At 40.4% G+C, this 23,173-nt stretch overlaps 1 protein-coding gene across 2 annotated transcripts in view; it reads left to right on the plus strand.

The window, feature by feature from the left end:
* The first annotated feature begins 1,002 nt into the window (after positions 1-1,002).
* Positions 1,003-23,173, plus strand: part of ano2b (anoctamin 2b) — a 107,501-nt gene continuing 85,330 nt past the window's right edge. For both annotated transcript variants that reach the window (XM_034674095.1, XM_034674096.1), the window contains exons 1-2: positions 1,003-1,273; positions 6,392-6,778. In XM_034674095.1, coding sequence (XP_034529986.1) covers positions 1,241-1,273; positions 6,392-6,778 — 420 coding nt within the window. In that variant the 5' untranslated portion in view covers positions 1,003-1,240. The remainder of the gene's footprint in view (positions 1,274-6,391; positions 6,779-23,173) is intronic.

Raw genomic sequence — 23,173 nt, forward strand, 5'->3', positions numbered from 1 at the left:
GTAATGTATTTCATAGCATTGCATCATTTGGTGAGTTAGCACAAAATAAAAAAGCCTCATTAAAACGACTTCAGATTTTATAATCTCTGATAATAAGGGACTTGTATTATGTGGTGATAGAGGATGCTGCTTTCTAAAGTTTGTTTTTTAAGATGTTCGTTTTTTGTTCACTTTAAGAATAAAGTTTGTGGTATTCAGGTGAGTTACACTAACCTCAATCTGACTCAGTACAATCATTAACACATTTCTTCAAGGTTAATGTCAGTTTAGGGAAAAGACTGCATTTGAGGAATGAAGCTGATATTAGAAATAGGTTAATGGTAACACCTGTGGTTTGCCTGAGGTGTCTCAGAGGGTAGCTGCGCGTATCATTGATTAAAGAGGCTCTATGGATGAGTTCTTTGTGACACACACGTATCACCCTGGGACAAAAATCATGCTTCAAATGCAATTTTATACCAATCGTCTTCTGTTATTGTGGCGTTTATGGAAAACACAAGTCTCTCTCCAAGTTACATCAGTAAGATTTCTTAGCAACCAAGGCTGCCTGATCTCTCTGCACTGTAAAAAAAGCTCTCATTGAAGCTGTCAAAACTGAAAAAGAACAATTTTAAATGAAAAGAAAACTAAAAAGAAAGGAAAACCTCTGAGGAGAGGTAGAGCTCTATAACTGTAATTGCATCCCCACCTCTGAAATATTTTTTTCACAGTGTCATCTGAGATTTGAGAAGTGGTTGATTTCAGAAAAAGGCAAACGTCAAAAAAAAAAGAAGAAAGAACCACAAAGTATGCCAAATCATTTGAATGTTCACCAATCTGGCAGAAAGTGGTGGTTTGAACCAAAAATGATATTTTTAGACCCAACATTAAAACCAAAAACAGATTGAGGATGGACATTTTTTACAGCGTGGCACACTCTGTGCCAAAAGCGCCGGCGGTGCGCAGGCAGCCTCCAGATCTCACAGTTGGAGAGATGGGTATCACCAGCATGTGATCACGCTGCTCACTCTCTCTGCGCAGCCTATTCAATCTGACAGATCTGTCTTCATACAAACTATGAAACCTGCTGTAGATGATACGTCGCTCCTCTTTGACTTTGGACTAACCGGGCTGACCTCGGGGATCGTGTTAGGATGATGGAGGTGTAGGTGGTGATGGTAAATCAAGCTGCTTTCATCTGCAAACTTTCACTCTCCCTCTCTCTCCTCTACTTCTCTGGGTCTGTGTAAAGCGCAACAGCATGCAGATCCCTTCGAGTGAAGACAAGATCCCAGTAAGTATGAGATACCCATCCTCTACCACGCTGCTGCTTGTCTCGTTTTTGCCTTGTATGTGGTTTAACACACCTGTTAGTTTGCCTTAACATCGACGCGCTGTAGTTTACGTCGTCCTTCCCAGCTGCATTGATGCAAAGTTAACGATGATTTACTGCATCCTGACTTAACTTGTGCACATGAAGTTATTGTACTAACTAAGGGAGATATTTGTCAAAAGTTAGCTTCATGTGGGGAAAGAAGGAAGACAAGAACATGAAAGATAAATAATATTAGGAGGCTATAGTAGAAAGATTGAAGCTGAAATTAAAACTTATACAACTAAACTTCAGTCAAAGAATCATGAGTCTTACTATAGCCTCCTAGTATTATTTCAGTACACCATAATAACCACAGGTACATTAACAGACTCTATGCTCTATAAGTGAACAGCTGAAGTTCTGCAAAGGATTCAAAACCTTTTGGGAACTTGCAGATACAAACCAAATGGGAGTCTTTCCAGTAAGTTACTCAAAAACTATCAGCAATGAAAGAACCTGAGGAAAGTTTTAGTTTTGGTAGCATTGTGTGCCCTGTAGATGTGTGTCTCTCAGTGGGTGAAAACTTCCAAAACCCAGAACTGTTAAACTTGAGAATAGATTGCTTCTGGCTATAAGTTCCCAAGTGTCATTACAGTAAGTTTGGTTTAATAGATTGTAGGTAAAAAGAAGAATTCCTAATTCCATTCAAAATCTCAGGGGCTTCTCATGACATCTTTATATGTGATAAAAAAGGTCTCTAGTCTATTTTTGAAACCTTTTTTTTTTGTGGACATTTTAAAGTCATTATCAGGCATGAGTGTCATAATAAGATTAATACCTTAGCAGAAGTAAGTCAGGGGGGCAAGGGCCCCACATTCAAATTTCGATAGGGTACCAAAGGTGCCCCTGAAAATCTTATGTTTAGATCAAGCGGTAACCTCCAGCAGCAAGAATTGAAGCCAATGCGGAAGTGTTACAAACTGCAGTTTCTCAAGTGTTTGCTTGAGGCTGGCTCCGGAAGTACTGGAAACCACATACACACCAATTCAAAAGAGGCAATCTTTACAGCAGAAATAAACATGTTTACAGCCTGGTTCAAAATCGATTGTAGTCTGGATAGTTCATTTCTCGATCGGCACATACTGTACGGGGGTTGACATTTTTCATAACGCTGCAATTTTGACAATATTAAGATTACAAGTTTTCCATTATGAGAGGCACAGCTGACTTGATTGACAGGCGGGAACACTGTAGCTGTTGGTTAGGAGGCTCAAAGCCAGCCTCTTTTCCTCACACCAGCTCGACAGAAGTTAGGTTGGCTGTTTTTGAAACCGCCTACTATACTAGCAGTATGTACTGATTTGGCCAAAATGCAGTATGTAGTAAGTGAACAAGCAAAATCTGCAGTATGCCAAAACTCCCCAGATTTCTTACTGATTCGGGAAAATTTCACAGTATGCATCAGACCGGTCTCCCTCGCGTACTGTTTCCCACAATGCACAGTGCTAATGTTCCTCTTTTTCTTTTCTCTTCTTTTTTCATGGGGGAATTCAGTTTTTAGGTGCTGTGAAAATTATTAAATTCCATATAAAAAAAAAAGTAGATGCTAAAGAAGCAGTTTATCTGTCAGCTTGGTCGTTGTTTACTTCCGCTTTCCGAAACCGGAAATCCAATGACGTCTGGCCCAGCTTACTGCAACACAGACCCAACAGAACAGTCACACTACAGACTAAATTCAAACACAGTAAGTAGTAGGCAATACCTACTGCCTACCACAATAGTAGGTAGTATGTAGCAGGCCGTTTCTAAAACAGCCGTTGACTTCAGCAAATACCAATATGGCTCCCCGACGATTGGCTTTAAAACAGCGCTTCAGAAACAAATGGGTGATGTTACTGATACTACGTCCATTATTTATACAGTCTTTGGTTGAAATATGCTCTAAATAGGTTTCTTTGCATTTAATTGTCATACATTTTTGTTTTCTTGGGACTTTTAACAGTAAAAAAAATACTTTACACTAATATTTGATTAAACAGGTGAGACAAATCTGTATAAAACTTGAATCTGAGTGGAATCTTAGACAGAAAGGGTGAATAATCTATATTTTTCTTGCATGTGTGTGCACATACTTTATGCCACCCCTGCCCCAGTTAAAAGAGACGTGCCTTACAAACAGTCGCCTTATCAAGCTGCTCAATGTAGCAAATATGACAGGATTTTGGACACAGCTGATGTTGAAAATATGATAAAGATCTCAATTGTTCGGACCAACAGCTGAAGGGAAAATGCCAATCAAGTGTGCAACAAGGTTACAAGAAGGAGCCTAATCAGTCTGTTTGATTGAAAACACCTGTGTAGGGCAGCCACAGATGTCAAGGGCTTTTAAATATTTTAGCTAATCTAGATTTGGAACCAACAGAGCAAGCAGCCACAATTCAAGCTAACCTTCACTTACACTTACAGCAAAGACCAGCAAGTGAGTGAGTCTTGTAAGGTATGTTTTTCAATGTTTCTGACATTTCTGGCTACAGGGAGTCTTTCATCACAAATAGGATGCCGACACTGAAAGATGGTTAGCATATTTAACATGGAACAATAGAAAATATCAGCCTATAGAGTCATTGTAACTCTGTAATGTAGTTTTATGTCGAGCAGAGCCAGAAGGTTTTTGTGTTTTAAACCAATGACAAAGTTAGCAGCCATTTCAAACTGATTTTAAAGTGTCTCTGTGATTGAACAGGGCCACTTTATAGTCAGCATAAAAGCAAGTGAACAATTAGAAGATGTCATTTTGAAATACTAGTGAATCTGAAAAAAATTCAACTGTAGGCTAATAGCAGCCTAGCTAGTCCAGGTATGTGATTATTCTCCTGCTTAGAAGTTTGTTTCTATTGTTGGCCCATTTTTTTTTTGAGACATTTACCAGCAATTTGAAACAACTACATAAAGACAGCAGACACTGACACATTCCTTTTGTTTCAGTCAATAATGAATTAATGACGTAAGCTAGCTGTCTGAGCTCTCGTTTAATTGTTATTAAAGAACACAAACACACTTCAGCTGGAGTTACTGAGCATATAAAGATGCCTTTACTGTCTGGGTTGAAACTTTTGAGACACGGGGTAGGGATGTACGCGTTTAGTCAACTACAGCAGGGTTCTCACATTTTTTTGGCTTGTGAACCCCTTTTCAAAAACAATTTCAGCCAAGTACCCCCTTGTATGGTCGAGAAAAAATGTCAGGATATAGTATGAGAAAATAACATGAATAAATGTATGCATGTGGTTTTACAGTGTCATAATAACATTAAAATGAAATATTAAACAAATTCTATAATTTTGTAGTGCAATATCTTCAGAAATAATTAAAGATTTAGGCAGCTAGAACCTTTGATGAACCAAGGAGCACACTAATTTATTTCTATAAAACAAGAAGCATTTCAACCACCTGTCCATTGTTATCCTCCTGGCTGCACTTTTGTTAGCATGCAAATGTACCAGATCGCTCGCTGAACAGGCCGTTTGGTCCAAGCGGTTTTTCAAAAATGTATTTAATGAATGAATATGCTCAATTTTGAAATAGTGCCCTATTTGATTGTGCATAGAAATAAAAATTAAATGCTGTTGTTGAAGTTGATTTTAATCAGATTTTCTTTTATTTGTTGTGATGCAAGTTTAACATTTTTTTTTTTTTTTTACATTTGTCATGTACCCCTTGCAGTACTGCGACGTACCCCCATTTGAGAATCACTGAACTAAAGGATTAAACTTCATCTCCCTGCTAGTCGGCGCAAGAATTACTATTCCGCTACATTATTATTGTAGCAGAAATGCTGGTTATGTTTTGTATCTAAGCCACCCACCTCTAACCAAGGCTGTAGTTCCAGTTAAAGGATGCTGCTGTACTATCATAATGCTGTACTGTGTAAACACAGATGACCAATGGCATCTCATTGCGTTGCATTGAGTTTGTCAGGATTTTGATTTAGAAATTGAGGTAAAGTTGGATGTCAGCTGTGTCTGGGTAGCATCTTGTAACCATCACATGTGGACTTTAACCTGCAAGGGGAACTGAAGGCTAGCGGTGCTAGCTCTGCTAACCTTTGCTAAACTCATATAGTTTTCCTGTAGAGTCTGGTCTCGAGTTAAGCTGTGATATATAAATTGTGCTCAGTTTTGACTGTTTCGGTTTTCTCACTTTTAGACTGGTCAGTTAGTCAGAATTTAAATTTCGTGTTTAACGGTTAGTCACTTTGGGGCATCCCTGACATGTAGCTTGGGTTCTTTTTTTAAAAGTCATGTTCCTTGTTTTCTCACCCTCTTAGTCACCATCTCAACCATCAAATAATGTTCAGAATCTGATTAAGTCTTACAATATACTGTTTACTTATTTTGATTTTAGCTGTCCAGGTCAGACGTCCAGGATCAGAAACCTGATCAGATCCAGGACACTTATGAACATTGATGAAATCCTACAAACAGCAAATTTATCAGAGGGAAATATATACATTGAGTCTGCCTCTGTAATGTGTGTATTTCCACAACTACACACCAGTTTGTGAACAGAACCAAGTCACGTTCAACATACAGTAGTATAGAAGCACACTGTCATATTTTAGAAATCTGCACTGCTGATGTGAAAGAAAAACCTGCTCTTAGGAAGTAAAAAAAAATCTCCCATCATGCCTCACAGCCTATAGAGCCTTCCCTCTTGTGCCCTCCATGTTTAGTCTCCCTCTCTACTTTCCCTCTGTCTAAATAAAGACTGAATCTGCCAAAGGTGAGCTGACTGCCCACTCTGCTGCTGAAGGTTCTCACTTCAGTGTTTTTGAGAACCTGCCAAAAGCCACTTGTGTTTGCGTGTGCTGACAGTGCAGTAGATGTTTAAGTTCATTCAAACGTTTATTACATAACTCCCTCACTGCCGTAGACATATGTGTAAGTTGACTTTAAGCAGTTTGTGTTTGTCAAGTGGATGATAATACCCTGGTCTACTGTGATTATTGTAATTATATGAATGAATGGGTGAATTGGCTGTTTCCATCATCTCAGTTGCAATGTTCGGTGTTAAAAGTGTTAATGCTTCTTTCAACAGGTGGTGGATTCAGCTTCGAGTCCCCAAGGCAGCGCAGAAGGCCTCTGCTTCTCTGATGGCCGACGGAAAGTTGACTACGTTCTGGTCTTCCATCAGCCAAGGCACGGCTCTGTACGATCTCCTACCAGCACATCGATATCACAGGACCGGTTATCCATCGTTTCCAATGGCAACTTTCCCCCCACGGTTGACCCAGACGCAGCAGCAGAACGGGGAGGCGGCATACCGGCAGGGGAGGCTGCGAATGTTGGCGAGGTGTTTATGGAGCTTGGAGTTGAAGGATTAAATGAGCCAACAGAGCCTGCTGACCATGAGATGCATCTGATCAGACAGGAATTTGAGGCCAACTTGCTGGAGGCCGGACTAGAGATGGAGAGAGACAAAGAGGTGAGTGTGCATGTGCAGTAAGGCTGCACATACAGTGTGTACATATTCTCCCCTTCATCTGTCTTTAATGCACTGGAACCCAAAATAACCACCCACAGTTCATTTGTCTGTCTGATGTTATACTGTGTCGTAATACAGTCCTGAGTGATGATTTTGGTAAGCAGCAGTGTTACACTGGCATGACATCTGCTTGTTGTTCATCTTCCAGACAATTTCTATCACAGAAAATGAAACAACATATTTATCATTGTTTGCTGCAAACAATGCTGCAGCATTCAGGTAGCTTTTGTTTGCTTTTTAATGTTTGTAGTTATCAATTCTGTTGTGGAGGCAGTTGAGCATGTTCCAAGACAAATGTTCCCAGGAAAACAAAGTGAATGGTATCGGATCTGATTGTATTGTAACGTCATATTGTAACATCTCTTCACTGCCTCTTTTTTGGGCTTAAGCAGAGAAATTATTGACAGCCTGTGCACAGCCTAGAAACAAATGGGCTCTGTCTGAACCACACATCCAAGACTCAAACCAGTAAGCAACAAGCAACATTTATACACTGCGGTCCAAATCCTGCTTCTGCCAGCTACCCCCCGTCTGCCATATTACATTACTCATTAGTAGTAGGCTGTTAAGGGTCATTTCAAATGAATAGGGGGGCTTCTGAAGGAGCTCTGAAGCTTGTCATGTTTCAGTTTCAACTTGCATAGAATAAAGAAGGCAGGGACCAAATTAAGATTCAAATAAAGTGTAAACATGTCATGACAAAGCTTGGAACATCCACAGATGTAGCCAATCAGAGGTGGAATCACAGGCTTCCCTGTATTATCATCAGAGCTAATAACACAAACATAGTAAACAATTTTAATTTTAAGGAGACAGCATAATGAGCATTTTTTTAAGTTATTTGATTCATTTTTAGCTCTGTTTTGGACTCCACCATGTTGATTATCTTGTTCCTTTACTTCTAAAGTCATCACTATGTTTGTCAGCTGTTTGTAGCTGCTGAAAACAACCGTGATGACATTGACATGACATGAGAGTGGACCAAAATAGTGACATTGTAGAAAATTAAACCAAAACAACGAGCTGAAAGATGCTTAAAGGCGCAGGAGAGCTGAGGACAACACAGAGTCGGGTCATAGTTTGCTTTGGATTAGTTTGGACCTTCCCTGTAATGTGAGTAGATATAGATGTTAAATGGTTTGGGCTGTGTTCTAACTGAGATTAACGATTAGGTGAATGATTTTGATCCAAAATGATTTAGGAAGTTGTGAAGATTTTTACCGTGACACAAAAATTCTGAATGTGGATTTTTAAACCGACTTAAATCTTCATTCTTTTTCTACAGAATTTACAGATTTTTTCAGATATCTCATCACAGAATCTGATGTAACTCTGGCTTGAGCTATTTAAGGTGAGCGGCCGCATAGGAACCTGGCTCAGATTGTAGAAAGCCGTGGGTGAGACTTGATGTGTTGCTAGGGGTATAGGTGACTATTACACCAGCAAGAGCAAAGTGTCATGAGGGGGTTTCCATTAAACGTTGGTAGGTGTCTTTTTATCTCACCTTTAAGGTTATGTACTGCTTTTTCTGCATCTCCTAATTATCTGTATGCTGTCAGAGAACATAAAAAAACGTAGTGCATTGCTATGAAAACACAATGTTCAACTACAGTGATGTTAAATGATCAGATGTGTATTTGCAACATTCATTAGAATCACAAAATTAGACTTCAGTCGTATATATCAGTCAGATCTGGTGCATTGATTAGACTTCTCAGTTAAAATGTAATAAATAAACAAAATCATAAGAGTTCATAGTGGAAATATAATGTGCATTTTACATTTTATTTGCACTTTTTCACACTTCACCTGTTACAATGTGAACCAATGACCATGGCCGTGCAGTCGCAGTTATCAGGAGTTATGAAACATGTCTTGCTAATGTGATTTTATCATATATTTTTAAACGTCTGTGTTAAATGTTTGATTCTGATTGGCTTCTTTAAGTTATTACTTTTGCTTTTGGGTTATGACCAGTGAGACTCAAGTTTTTAACAAAGAGTAATAATCTCCCATTAACAACCTGGGCCTGTAAGCATGTCCAGCCATTACACAAACAGGACTATTAGTCTTAACGTACCGTTATGGAATGGCCGTAGCGTTAGCCGCATGCACGACTGCAAATAATTGGCCAATTAACTAATTTCGCCATTAAACCAAAAAACGATACTAGGCCTGATGTTCCCTGTGAGCTGAGGAGAAGGAGGCAAGGACGACGTGCTGGTATTGAGGTGCAAGCTAAGAAAAGACGACATGGACCTGTCCTTCCACCCACCGTTATGGGGAATGTAAGATCTATCTACGATAAGGTGGACGAGCTAACCCAGCACCAGAGGGAATACTGGCAGAGTAGCATCATGCTAACAGAGCTAACACCGAACACAAACGCCACATTGGAAGGATTTCACCTGGTGTGGGCGGACAGGATACAGGAGAGCAAGACTGAACTAACTGGTGAAGAAGGCCAGCTCAGTCCTGGACCCTGTGGAGGTGGTGGCTGATGATGGCCAATCTGTCGTCTTTGATGAACATTTCTTTTTTTAGATATATATTCTGATAGATTAGATATATATAAACATAGAGTGGTCTAGACCTCCTATATTTGTAAAAGCGTCTTGAGATAACGTTTGTTGTGATTTGGCGCTATACAAATATAGATTGATTGATTGATTGATTGATTGAAACCGAGGCTGGTGCAAAGCGTCATATGTCCAAGGAACCTCCTGGAAAACCCCTATCCAACAAATTCAAATTGCACATTCCTACTACGCATAAAGAACAATAAACATGGCGAGAGGTATCAGTGTGACTGAGAGAAGATCAAGAAAAAACAATGTTTCAGCAGAAGAAGAAATGGACATTTTATTACAAGAATATAGAATGAACAAACAGCTATTATCAGCAAGTCAATCGTCAAAGATCATAATTTTCCAAAGGATTCGTTGGATCCCTAATGATCCGTTGTCTTCACATATTTTGTTTTAAACGGTAACGCATAAACACGATGTCCTCCATCCTTTAAACAGCCTAACAGGTGTGGTAATCCGGCCGTTAGCACCTGTAATGGTGGGGTCTACCTCCATTAAATGTAATGCTTTGTTGGGGCGTTAACCTGGCTCATGCAGACCGCTTATCTATTTATTTTTCACCATTAGAACAAACGGCCCATTTTCATCATTAATGGCTGGATGTGCATACGAGACCTGATCACTATACATTATTACTGTTAAGATTGAAGCTAACTTCATACAGAGGACTTTTTTCCTGAACTCCAGGGCCCGAGGAGCCAGCTTGCTATATTTACTGATGCAAAAATGTAAAAAAATGACAACACAATGAAAGCATATAAAGGAATATAGTCCCATTAGGGATGATCTAATGTAGGCTAAACTGCTAGAGTGGAAAAAAGAGGTTAAGTTTACCGAAAGATAGACACAGGGATGAAAAAAACACTGAAAACAGAAGATGGAAAATTCCTCACAAAGTGGCACAGTTCTTTGTCAGAAACATCTTGTATCCAGGGCAACACATGAAGATGTGCAACTTGGTCCAAGCTACACCAAACCTGCAAAACCTGAGCATTAGAAAAAAATGAAGTCTGATGAGTCACTATGCCTTGTTCCGTCTTCCAGAAACACTTGGCTGAAGACAAAGAAAACCTTAAACCCACAACATTTTCACTGCCAGTAGAGTGGATTTGTATTGATCCTATGGAAACAGTAAATACTGGTGACTTTGAGCATGGTCTTAATGTAAGAAACATGTTACCTTACATGACCAGAATAGAAACATATCAGCTGGGAACATTTGTGCTTAAAAAGCCTTTAATTTAATATGTATACTCTCATGTAATAGAAATATGGTGTGGTCTCAGTTGAGGCTGTAATTATGTTCTTTTGAAAATGATCCAACTTCTACCAAACGTCTTGATTTTGAGTCACATTTACATCTGTTTCCTGAATGTGTGGTTTAGTTACCCAAAATCTTTAGTCTCCATTAATCTGTGTCTTTATTGAATGAGAATAAGACTGTTTGCTTTGAAGTAGAGATCCACATGAGGGCCTGATGGTTCTGAAGTGAGCTGGCAGACTTTAATTGTAGTTGCTGTAGCCAACGCAGCTGCTGTGCTGAACTCTTTGTATCGATTTACTAATTTAGCCTGAAACGGGTAATTTTGTTTTGACATGTACAAATCATTTCACTGTGATCGAGTGTTATGTAGCAACCAGTATTTACGTGTAGTTCAGTCCTGTTTTGTTGTGTGTGAGAGTGTGTGTGTGTGTGTGTGTGTGTGTGTGTGTGTGTGTGTGTGTGTGTGTATGTGTGTGTGTGTGTGTGTGTATGTGTGCGTGTGTAGTAGGCGCTTGGCAGAACTCACTGTCTGCGTTCTTTGTGTTCTTGTAGTGGGACTGCAGGCTCACAGCCACAGAGTTGTAAAAATGTAATTATTGTTAAAGTTGGTTTGTTACCAAGTAAGCTGCTGCTGCTCTTTGGCTGCCGCACTAAGAGGAATGATTCAGAACAATTAAAGCGCTGCTCATTTTTGACACTGGAGGAAAGTGTTGGTTCACATGATGTTTTATTCTGATGTATTGATTATAAGTTATCCCTTTCACGCATTGTGGTCACTGCAGTGCACAGCTGTTTAAAAGCCATTTTCTACCCAATGCACTAAATGCATTTCTTTGACAACAACAACATAAACGTTTGCAATATTGTCATAATTATCATTTTACTACCATTCAATGTGTTTCTATCAGTACAGCCAAGTTCCAAGTTCAAACTCATTCCCTACCATAGTACTTGTTGTATGCTGTGTTCTGGCAGACTCAAACAAAAACTGTAGATGTAGTTTGATCTCGTCACATGTATTTGTCTTCTTAATAAACCAGAAAAAATGTAAAACTCAGATACTAAAAAAATGAACTGAAATCCACAATCTCCTCCACAGTGGTCTTAAGGAAAAAGAAAACAAAAAGTAAAAAAACATAAATCATTTTTTTTCGTGAATAAAAAAAAACTAATTTAGGCACTTTTATAAATTGCTAAAAATTATGAATAAATGATTAAACAAATTAACACCACCTTCTATGTCTAATGAAAAAAATATTGCCATGTCATTTTGCATAAAAGAGTTAGATTATAATTATATAATAGATTATAGATATACATTTTTATTTTGTTCTGATTAGAGATGTCCCTGTGTTGTCAACTAAATGTTTAAATGTCGTAACCCTCAATATTTCGATCAGGAGAGACACAGTTTGAAGATTATATGTTATTTATTACAACTGAATGAATAATGAAACTTGACAGAAATCTTTGGCGTAAGGACTCTATGGGGATAATGTTGTGAGCGTAGGATGCATGAATTTGGCAGCAGAAGAAATCCCCCTAGAGTCCAGACACTGGTGGTGATGGTTGATGAATTCTAGGAATTGAAGGCTTGCAGAGACCAGGTGGAGATTGGGAGGTGGAGGGGTGCGCACCATCAATGCAAGAAGGAACTAGCTTAAGTGAGAGAGACATTTAAAAAGACAGCTAAAAGCTGATAGGCTGACGATAAGGGCGTGCCACTGAGCTATTGGATGACCGCCACCGCTGATTAACCAATGGCAGCTCCGGAGCGTGCAGCTGGAAGCGGGTGAGCTATTGAACGAGGGAGAGAGAGTTAAACAACTGCTGTGATTGCTTTATAGTCTTCCTGTCTGAACTTTTGCTTAATAAGAAAGAAAAAATGTAAAACTCAGATACTAAAAAATCTTAGGGACTCAAATGCAAGAACTGAAACCCACAATCTCACCCCAGTGGGCATGTGAAAAAAGAAAACAGAAGAAAACAAAAAAATTAATAAATATATTTTTTTGGTGAATTAAAATAAAATAGGGATTTTTAGACACTTTTAGAAATGGCTATTTATATTGTAAATAAAGAATAAACAAATGAATGCCACTTTTCATGTCTAAAGAAGAAAATATTTCTATAAATATTTCTATATCATTTTGCATAAAAGGGCTCATAGATTGTAGATATATACTTTGTTTATTTGGTACTGATTAGAGATGTCCTCGTGTAGTCAACTCAATGTTTTAATGTTGTAACCCTTGGCGGTTGCCAACAGAGTCACTAGTGGTTTAAACCAGTCATTCGTATTTCTATTAATGGAGGCCTGCATTATCCGTCATATGTTGTGTCTAAGCTGTAGCAAAGCGGCCTGCCATAGATCAGCCATAGATGTAGCTCTGGTCAGTGACGACTACCATAATACTATAATGCTCTACTGGTTGTACACAAACACAGATGACAGATGGTATCTCGTAGTGCAGTGTGGTTTGTTGGCTGTGTCTGGTTCACTCAACCAGAGTGATGGGTAACAAACACAGGCATGTGAACATTAACCTGCAGGGAGAACTGAAGGACGGTGATGCTAGCCCTGCAAGTGTTAGCCACACTCAGAAAACCTGTTGGAACTGTTTACCCACAGACATGTTTTTGAGTGTTTTTATAACCTTGTCGGCTAGTCGGAACATAAACTTACATTTAAGTGACTTGCACTGATTAAGGTGAATGTGAGATGTTTGTTGAAATTGCACAGAAAACTGGAAAAGGCAGTTGGATGCTACAGACTGTGACATTACAGCTGCATGTGACACTGTTCAAATTTCATCATAAAAGCAAACCTCTTGTACTCTGCTTCTATGCGTATGATGATGTGCATTTTGTATATCACTTTTGCAAAACTACATAAAGATAACCATGACATGTAGCCTTGCCCAAAGTGTCCTGATATACTGATATTTAAATCCTGTGTAGTCTGTATTGAATGGTACACTCTTCACAGTGTTAAGTCAGTGCACAATATTAGGGTTAGGTATGTGACGTCTGTTTTGCTTGTACATGTGACTGTGTGTACATGTGTATGTGTATGTGTGTGTGTGTGTGTGTGTTGGCCTGCTGCCAGTTGGCTGTGTGTGCAGTCTGCAGGCTAGTATTAATCAGATTGTTGACAATGTGGCCATGGAGCCTAAGCCAGGATGAGATTAACTGACTGACTGATAGCTCCTTATCTCATCTCATTGATAGCGGGGAAGATCGAATCTGCACCTGAGAGCAGCATTTCAATTTCCTTCATTTGAATGTAGCGACAGGTAGTCTTACCAAATGACTGACAAACATAATTACACTCCTTCCTTCCATCTGGTTGGAGGTAGCTGTGGTTGCAGGAGGTGCTGACAGAGACAAAGCACATTGATGATAACTGTTGGTTTGACTGTCCCTGTATCACTCACATAGATTACAGATGTTTGGTTTCCATTTTGTCTTCTGAGTAACAGCTGACTGTGGCTCAATGAGTGCCACTCAGTTAGAAGGTTGGTGGTTGTATCCTCTGCTCCAGCAGTCTTTGTGTTGAATTGCTCCCACTGGCATTGCCAGAGTGTATGAAAGTGCTACACAAGTGGAGTCCGTTTACCTCGACCTGAGGACAGGCTGATACTGAGATCCCCTCCAATACCAGTCATTATAAAATGAAAATGTAGAAATGATTGTATCTGTTGTTTATTAGCAATTTACTACTAACCCTATGTAGGTGTTATCAGTGCTGTATGGACTGGCTCAGCAAGAAATCTTCATCCAAACACGAGCTGAACTGAGTATAAGCTGAACTCAGAACCAAGCAGCAACCTCCGGTCTCAAAATATGAAGCGTTATAAACTGCAAATCATTGAGCATCTGCTTGAGGCTGGCTGCAGAAACACAGGAAACCACATACACGCCCATTCAAAGAAGACGACCTTTACTGTACAGCAGAAATAAACATGTTTACAGTCAGGTTCAAAAAACAGCTTGGGTCTACGTAGCTAATTTCCCTATCGGCACACACTGTACGGGGGTGAACTTTTTCCTAACGCAAAGGTTCAGAAGATATTAAAATTACGAGTTTTGCCCAAATAAGGACATGACTGACTTGATTGACAGGCGGGAACACATAGCTGTTAGCTAGGAGGCTCAAACCCCGCCTCTTTACCTCACACTAAAGGCTGATTTATACTTCTGCGTCTCCCCTACGCAGCAGGGGCTGACGCAGACATGAGCACCACATACTTGTGCGTCGGTGTGTCTGTGTCGCGCAGCAATTCTCCGCCGAAACGCCTGAGGGCAGTGCGGTCTCTCTGATAGCCGGCTGCCTGCTTCCGGTCCCGTTACGATCTCTGTTTACTTTTCCACAGAGTTTCAGAGCGTGTTCTGTTAATCTACAGCTGATACATGTTGCTGTTTATCATACAGACATGATTACATGAAGAATAGAGAGGAGGAGATGAAATACACGGCCGATGTGCGGCCGATGTCCGGGATCCCGGAAGTGCTGTAAATGCGGGAAAGACAGAGTAGACCAATCACAGAGCTTGCGGTCCGCGTCGGCTCTACGTGGAGTTACATTTTGGAGGAGGTGCACGTCAGCTACGTGCGTAGGCCTCGGCGTAGGTACGGGAGCTACGCGGACCCCCGGCGTAGGGTACGCCGTTGATTCAACGCAGAAGTATAAATCAGTCTTACGTTAGGTTGAGTTCAGCATAATCAATATTGCTCCCACGACGATTGGCTTCAAAACAGCACTCAGGAACAGATGGGTCACGTCACAGACACTACGTCCATTATTTATAGTCTATGGTTTTAAAAATAATTAACTTTGTTTTGTGTTTTATTGGCAAGGCTGATTCATTTTTGTCTTATTTCACATTTCAGCATCAAGTCTGTAAAGTGCGACACATATAACACAATCACCTGACCATTTTGATTAATCATAACTTTAAACAAACATAAAGATTCAGAGTTAGTGATGGGGAGCAAAGATTGCTGACATTTAGCCAGCTTAGGCTAACATTACACTCTCAGCTATCTGTACACTCTGTTTTTTTGTGTTAATTTCAGGATAAAGTTGGTGTAAAACCAGCCTTCTTGATGTTAAAGCAGTAGTTGCAGGTGTAGAGAGAAAAGTATTAGTATCAGCACTGCAATTCTTGATACTGAAGTCTGTGCAGATCACTGCATATATAAAATAATGTAGCTATCAGAGTTGTTTAATTTTGAATGTGTTTAAAATGATCAAGTTCATGTGGTGCCACCATCAAAGGATCATATCAGCACCAGAATGATGTAAACAGACTCACTAATTTGAAATAAATAAGCTTACATCACAGACACAGAGCATTAACTTTTAACCTGTCGGTTCACAGGGGCATGAAATGTTTGCCATGTGTTTGTGGTTATATTGCATAACCTGATTACAAAAGATAATACTTTCATAGAAATAATCCGGATCATGAAAAGCACATTATTTTAAATATTATATAATTCACTATAATCATATTTGCTCTTGTTGTCTTCTGTTGTTGTCTACATTGAACTGACCTTAATTCTCATTCCCTTGTCTGACCTGTTAGGCTTCAGATTAATTGGGTGCAACAAGAAAAAGGTGGCTCAAATGTCAAACTTGTTGGATGTGTCTAAGGATTATTGAGCTGACCTTCTGATCTCTGAGGGACATCCTCTTACAGAACGCTTTTAATTAAATCAGAGCAAGATGTTAATTTAAGGAAGAGCAGCCGAGGCCTTTGAAGTGTTCAGCCTGTGGGGACTTGGGGAACAGAATGAGCTGGATTAACTGTTTGGTAAGACACACACTGAGGCGTCAGGACAGCACGTTCCTTTTGTGCCACACCTGCCTGCTCAAATCCTGTGGCATAACTTTTTACCAGAGGAATGCCAAAAAATGTTATCACAGCACTAATGCTAACTAAATGTGCACAGGAAGGAGGAAGGTCACTCAGGCAATTATTGCAGCAGTTGTTATGCTGTGAAGAATCTGGAAAATGCAGCCTTGATAATTGAGCATTTCATCTCAATCCTCATCCAAAACATCGAGACAATTCTTTAAACAAACACTACAATAACTTACACTTAGTTACTTTTATATAACTGTTTTAGTATCATAAATGTAGAGTGAATGGGTGGTTATGCCAATTAGAATCCCCACAGGGAGAGCAAGACCCTGATGCAAAGGGGTCGGAGGAATTTGGTTTAAAGATTATAGGGATCGATCAGATATTAAGTTGTCATCAGCAAACAGGTACACTTTTCCAGTGCTCACGCTTCCCTTTGCTCATCTCCACCCAACATATCAGAGTGAAGCTCTCATGGGCTTTGCTTGGTGAAGTGGGCAGACCTGCTAAGATGGGCGTTCTCATGGGATACAAATAGGCAGACCATTTGGACTGCAAATATAAGCACCAGATGGATCCCAAGTGGGTTATATTCTACCCACATTGTCAGCGTTTGGAACCCATCCAGGGCCCTTCATCAACATAACTGGGCTAACTCATGAAGGGATTCCATGGAAACTGAGGACAAAACTGGCGAGACACCAATTGGGTATCCCGCTCCATATGGCTGTGCTCGATGGGCCAAAGGGCTGCATACAAGCAAAGCAGGCTCAATCAGGATTGGTCAGTACTTACTGGGACTACAAATAATAACACAGCAGAATTCCTCCAACACCAGAGACTCTTGAATACGGATTGTACATCATGTGCAGATCTCTTTTCTTAATGATATGGGGGCATGGATGTGGGAACATACACAGTAGAACAAACTAAACACATCAGTGGTTTTCCCGCTGACCTGCACATTTTCAGGTACTCTGGGGTGGTCTTTATTATTTGTCTTGCTATTTCTGTTCATTGTGTGTGGGAACTGATGATACAGCTCTGCCACAGGGAGTAGGCTGCTCAATGTGTAATTAAAGGAAGGCTGTGAATAGAAAAATTGTATAGGCCGACATCATCAAGAAATATGAGTGTGCATCTTGACAACAGAAGTGGCATATTGCTCTCTTCATCCAGGCGAGTTGGCAAGGTTTCCATACTGATTTGAAACTGTTACAAATAATAGAAAGGCTGGTCTTTGAATAATCACTTGTCAGAATTTGTAATACAAAGCAGGACTCAAATTCTACACAAATCCAACCGCACAAAACTATAATTACCCTGCCACGTAGGAGCTATTTCCTGCTAGGATGTAGTCTTTTGGCTATTATGACCTCATACATGGAGGTCTTGTGTGCTTGTCTTTACCTTTGCTTCTGAGTCTTATTTTAAGCCACAAAACTCAGAGTCTATGTCTTGATATCTGACATGAGCACAGATAGCACAGTCGTACGCATCAAGTGACTTGTATACTCTTCATTCCTCTCTGGTGTTCACGCCAACTTTCTCCAAAAATGTGTATATATCCGGCCTCTGAATATTTGGCCACTTGCCAGTATCTTCTATCCACTCACTAATATCACTCAGATCTGGAAGAGGTTTACCATTTGTTAGTCAGTTTGTTAAGTTTTTGCCGCCATTGGTAATTAATCCTCTCGTGTGGATTGACAGAATACTGTACTACCAACAATGATGAGTCTGTGATGCTGTAAGTTACAAAAGAAAAGGTACTTGATCCTAGAGAATTGAACATGAAGTTACCATTGTGCAATATTCAGGTTTTAGTGACTAAAGAGAATTCAGCTTGTGGCTGTGATGATCTGCTAATCTGTGTGTTGTATCATGCCGTCTGTAGAACATAAGAGCAGGCAGGATATCCAGGTTAATCCTGACATCCGACCACCTGCAGGTATGATAGAGAGCCTGTAATGTCAGCCCCCTCTGGCCTTCATCCAAGTTCAATGACTTGTTCTAATAACCCCCGTACATGCTGCGATTCTTTTTATGTGACTTTTAATTATTAACATTTTGTTTCTGTCTTTTTCTCTCTCCATCCACACTCCTCGTGACTCTATCTCTCTCTACTCACCACTTCACTCCCCATCGAGCTATCCTATCGCCCTACCGATCACCCTCTCATGCTAAATGCCCCCCTCCCCGTCCAAAGACGCCCCCGGCTGCGTCCTAGTTACCCCCCCTACTGAGATAAAGAGCTAATTGGAAATCCCTCTACTAATTAACCTTCCAGGCTGAAAGGTATTTATATCCTCAGCTTTTTGATGGAGCGATAGAAAGGAAGAGATGGGAGAGGGAGGAGGGGAAGAGGAAGAGAAGGAGGAAGAGGAGGAGGGAAAGGGGGCGAGAGAGCTGAGAAATGAATGTGAGCAAGTGGGTGGAATATAATGGATGTTGGTGGAAGGTGGGTACAAGTAAGTGAGAGGAGAGCGAGGAAGAGATGCCAGTGTAAAAGAATGAAGCAGCTGTAGCATTTTAACATCACATCATGAATTCTTGTTCATTTCTTTATCCTGTGACAGTACAGATATCACCATGAATAACCAAGACCATCACTGTCAACACCGTCGCTTTCTACTCCACCAACGATCATTTCTAAGTCACCAAGGGAAATAACAGATTTGTTCTTCAATCGATGCAAAGTGAACTGTCACATATCACAATAACACACACAGACAATGGAAACATGCAAACAGATTTAATGATAGACGCTGCAAACTATGCTTCAGGGAGAGTAAAAAAAACCTGCATGACACTGTTGCAAAGGCCTTGTTAGTAAGACGTTCCCTGACAACCTTAGGTTTAATGAAATATCGTCTGTCTGGGCTGTACCAACTAACCATTGATAGGTGTAGGGATGGGTACCTTTCACATTTGAACCAATACGGTACCGATACCCGGTACCTGGGAATCGGTACCGGTACTTAACAGTACCAATTTTCGGTACTATTGTGTTTATGTGGTAATAAATGTTAATTAAAAAAAAATGAAATCGTTTAATTGTTTAATTTAACATATTTATTGTGAACAGAAACAGGATTATATAGGAGATTAGATATATTAGCTGACACGTGCTCGTGGCGTCTAATTGCTCTTTCGGGAGTTTATCAATGAACACACGTGAACGCCTGCAGACGGGAAAAAGTCAGTTATCTGTCTCTTTATAATAACAGGACACACAACTTACTTGTTGGTCATTCACGCACACAGGAACGGTTATAAACAGGGCAGGTAGTCTGAGCGAGAGAGTCCGTCTCAACCATAGACTGTAGAAAATAAACTTAATCCCCCTGCAGCTCTGCCTCGCGGTGAGTGCGCGCGCCCGTTAGCTGCAGGCTCCGTTTGGCGCGCTCCCGCGCAGATGCAGAGAGCAGAGACGTCCACCCGGTCAGTCTTGAACTTTATTACAGGGCGAAAGTATGGAAACTCGCCTCCTCTTCCACTCCCTCACAGTCACAGGGATGCGTTCAGGTACCGAAACATGGTACCGTTTGATTTTACGTGACTCCCAAATTCGGTACTTTTATAGGTACCGACCGAATTCCGTCAGTACTACCGAGTAACCATCCCTAGTTAGGTGTTTGTCCTTTTATCTACCTACTGGCCTGATAGCATACAGTTATCAGGCATTATTACCCGGCTGTCTTACGAATCTTCCAGTTGTGTAAGAAGCTTGATTCCGATTGGTCAAAACCCTTTGACAACCACTTGGCGGTGGTTATTAACTTTCACTAACATGAGCAACGCCAGAAACAAACTGATCACACGTCACGTCAAATCAATCCACTGAAAAGATTTCAGACACATTTAGCTTCTGCTTTTTGACACCATAGACCGTAAGGTGAGGTCAAACTGTTAGCTTCCGTTAGCATCTAATTGGTAAACAATGTGGCTAAAACGTAAGCTTCAGTTAGCATGCTAAATCAGCAGGCTGCAGATGTTTTCATATTGGATCCTGTCCATCAATATGATGAAGGAGTGGAGCAGGTGAGAGAAACTTTAGGTTAGTGATCTCTAGAAAGAAACTTAAGCCATGATCGGTGGTGATGATAGCAGCAGGGTTCAAAGTTGTGTCTTTAGTTTCTTTTTAAAGGTGTGTGAACCACAGAGCTCAGAGAAGAAGGAGAGCTGAATGAGGACAGTTTCAAGTTCAATCCACCGCAACAGGCAGAGAAGAATCCATCACCATGGAACGATCACTGACGAGGAATCACTGGGACTATTTTTAAAAACTGTAAACATAAATCATTTAAATCAATAAAATAATCTTTAATCAAATTTTTTTGACACGTTTGTATTTTAAGTTAGTAGTCAGCTAATAAGCGGGATACTAACTCCCACTTTGCGTCGGCGTCTTGTCTCACCCTGTCGGGATTCTTTTTCTCATAACAACCTGCTCACCATACATTACCCCTTACTTAGCAGTCTTCCAAAGCTAGCCAGCTAGTTCCACAATGATACAAGATAAAGATGGTTGAATATGGTTTCACTTGATGCTCTGCAGTCGTTATGTTGTTTTCACACCAAATTAAGTTAAATGCTTGCTATATTAGTGTGTATTTGAACTGCAGAATATTTTGTGTTTACTCGATTAATTCACAAGAACAACTCGCTCCATTTGTCAAATTGCGTGTACAAGAGTACCCAAAGACGCAAAGACAGTTCTGCTAATTAAAGTAGTGCTAACTTGCTAGTACAATCGATAGTTGGAATCAAGTGTCAGACAAAGGTTTTCATAACTTGTCAGGTTCAGACTAACTTTCATCAAAGTGAACTCCTTTTTATTCCATTTGGCAGTAGCCTCACACAGACTGTCATTTTTGATTGGCCATCACCGTACAATTGATTCACAGATCAGATTTTTCTGCTCTTCTGTTTTATGTTTTTCAATTCGCGCGAATGACTCGCTCACATGTCACATGTACACGAGTGCTCAAGACGCGAACATTTGCAAGAGGGAGGGTGGCTCCCCCGCCACAGCAGTCTGTTGTCATCAAACAAGGTTGAGCTTGTGGACATTGAATGGGGAAGCCGGTTATGCTAAAGGGGGCAGAGCTAACTTCCTACTACAACCCATAGCAGGATTCAAGTGACAGGCAAAGCTTTTCACAACTCAGCAGATAATCCTCCTCACTCTGTCCTCACAGTGAGTTCCTGTTTATTCCTAGTCCCATAAAAACAGGTGGAGTCACAGAGTTTAGGGAAGCTACACAGTCATAGAATCAAAGTGTCCCATATATTCCAGATGAGTGAATCTCCGCTGGTCCATACGTCACACAACACATGTCACCGGGTGATCTGCACGCTGATTGGCTAACACGCCACGATGGAGTCGATGGAGTTCAGATATTTCAACTCTCACAAATCATTTGCGCGAATGAATTTGCACTGTATGAGCGAATGGTTCCCATCATTCGTGTGAATTGCGCCATTCACATTGCCCAATTCACACGATTTGCACCGCCAGACCACTACTTGTGTCTACTTGCATCTCTGCATTGACTTTACATGTAATTAATTTGCGCAAATGATTTTATTCGCGTTTGGTGTGAACGAACCATTAAGAATAAGCAGATGAAGGGAGTAGCTAATCGGAGTCCCAAATTTGAGTCATACACATGCATAACTTGCTCTACTCTCACAATTAGTACCATTTGCGTTGCCCAACAAGACATGTATTTGGGTCTATACATTGACTTTAATGTATGGATGTTGTTCACCCATGAGAATAATTATATTTGTGTCTGGTGTAATCACAGCATTATACTCCAAGGCACTGCAGTTAGACTTTGGAGATTCTTTAGAGCTTGGGGTTTCTGGAAAGATTCCTACAGCAGATTTAAAGTAACGGCCTCACTGATGCAGCCCCTTGTTATTCTATTCAGGACATTTTCAGTCTCTATCCTGTCTTCCACAACCAACCTACTGTATTAGAAAGTGAAGCCAATATAAAACCTGCTGTTCCAAGAGTGTCCACTTGAGGCTGAGTTCAAAAGCAGAGGAATCCCTGTTATGTCCAATGTTAGAACACACATTTTTACTGCAAATTAAACATGTTTACAGCCTGGTGAAAAAAAAGGTTTGGGGATTTTGCATATTTATTCATTCATAACCAGTGCAAAGCAGTATTGATGAAGAGGGCCAGATGGCCTTAAGCCCAATATAAAATACCATATCAACAACCAACAAGTTGTGTTCATAGATTTGCATTAGTGAATATACTGAACATGCTGTACGCTCTGTTATATCTCATTGTATGAGAGAGAACAGTGTGGATGTGTGTGAGGGAGAACATCGTGAAACATTAGAGGAGGAAGAGTGACAGTCAGTGAGTCGGCCAGTCAGTCAATCAGTCAGTGAAACAGTGTCTAGCAAGCAGCAGAAGGTACAGTAATATATATGCGAAGAGGAGGAGGGGGAGGGAGGATGGAGGAGTGAAAGATCTCAGGAGAGTAGGAGTCGAGAGGGGAGAAAGGGAACCGTTTCAAGTTTCCATCATTTGCCGTGCCACCTTTCTCTTGTCACTCCCCCCGCTCTCACAGAAGCTGGTGGGGGT

The sequence above is a fragment of the Notolabrus celidotus genome, chromosome 21 (genome assembly GCF_009762535.1).
Source record: "Notolabrus celidotus isolate fNotCel1 chromosome 21, fNotCel1.pri, whole genome shotgun sequence".
NCBI lineage: Eukaryota > Metazoa > Chordata > Actinopteri > Labriformes > Labridae > Notolabrus > Notolabrus celidotus.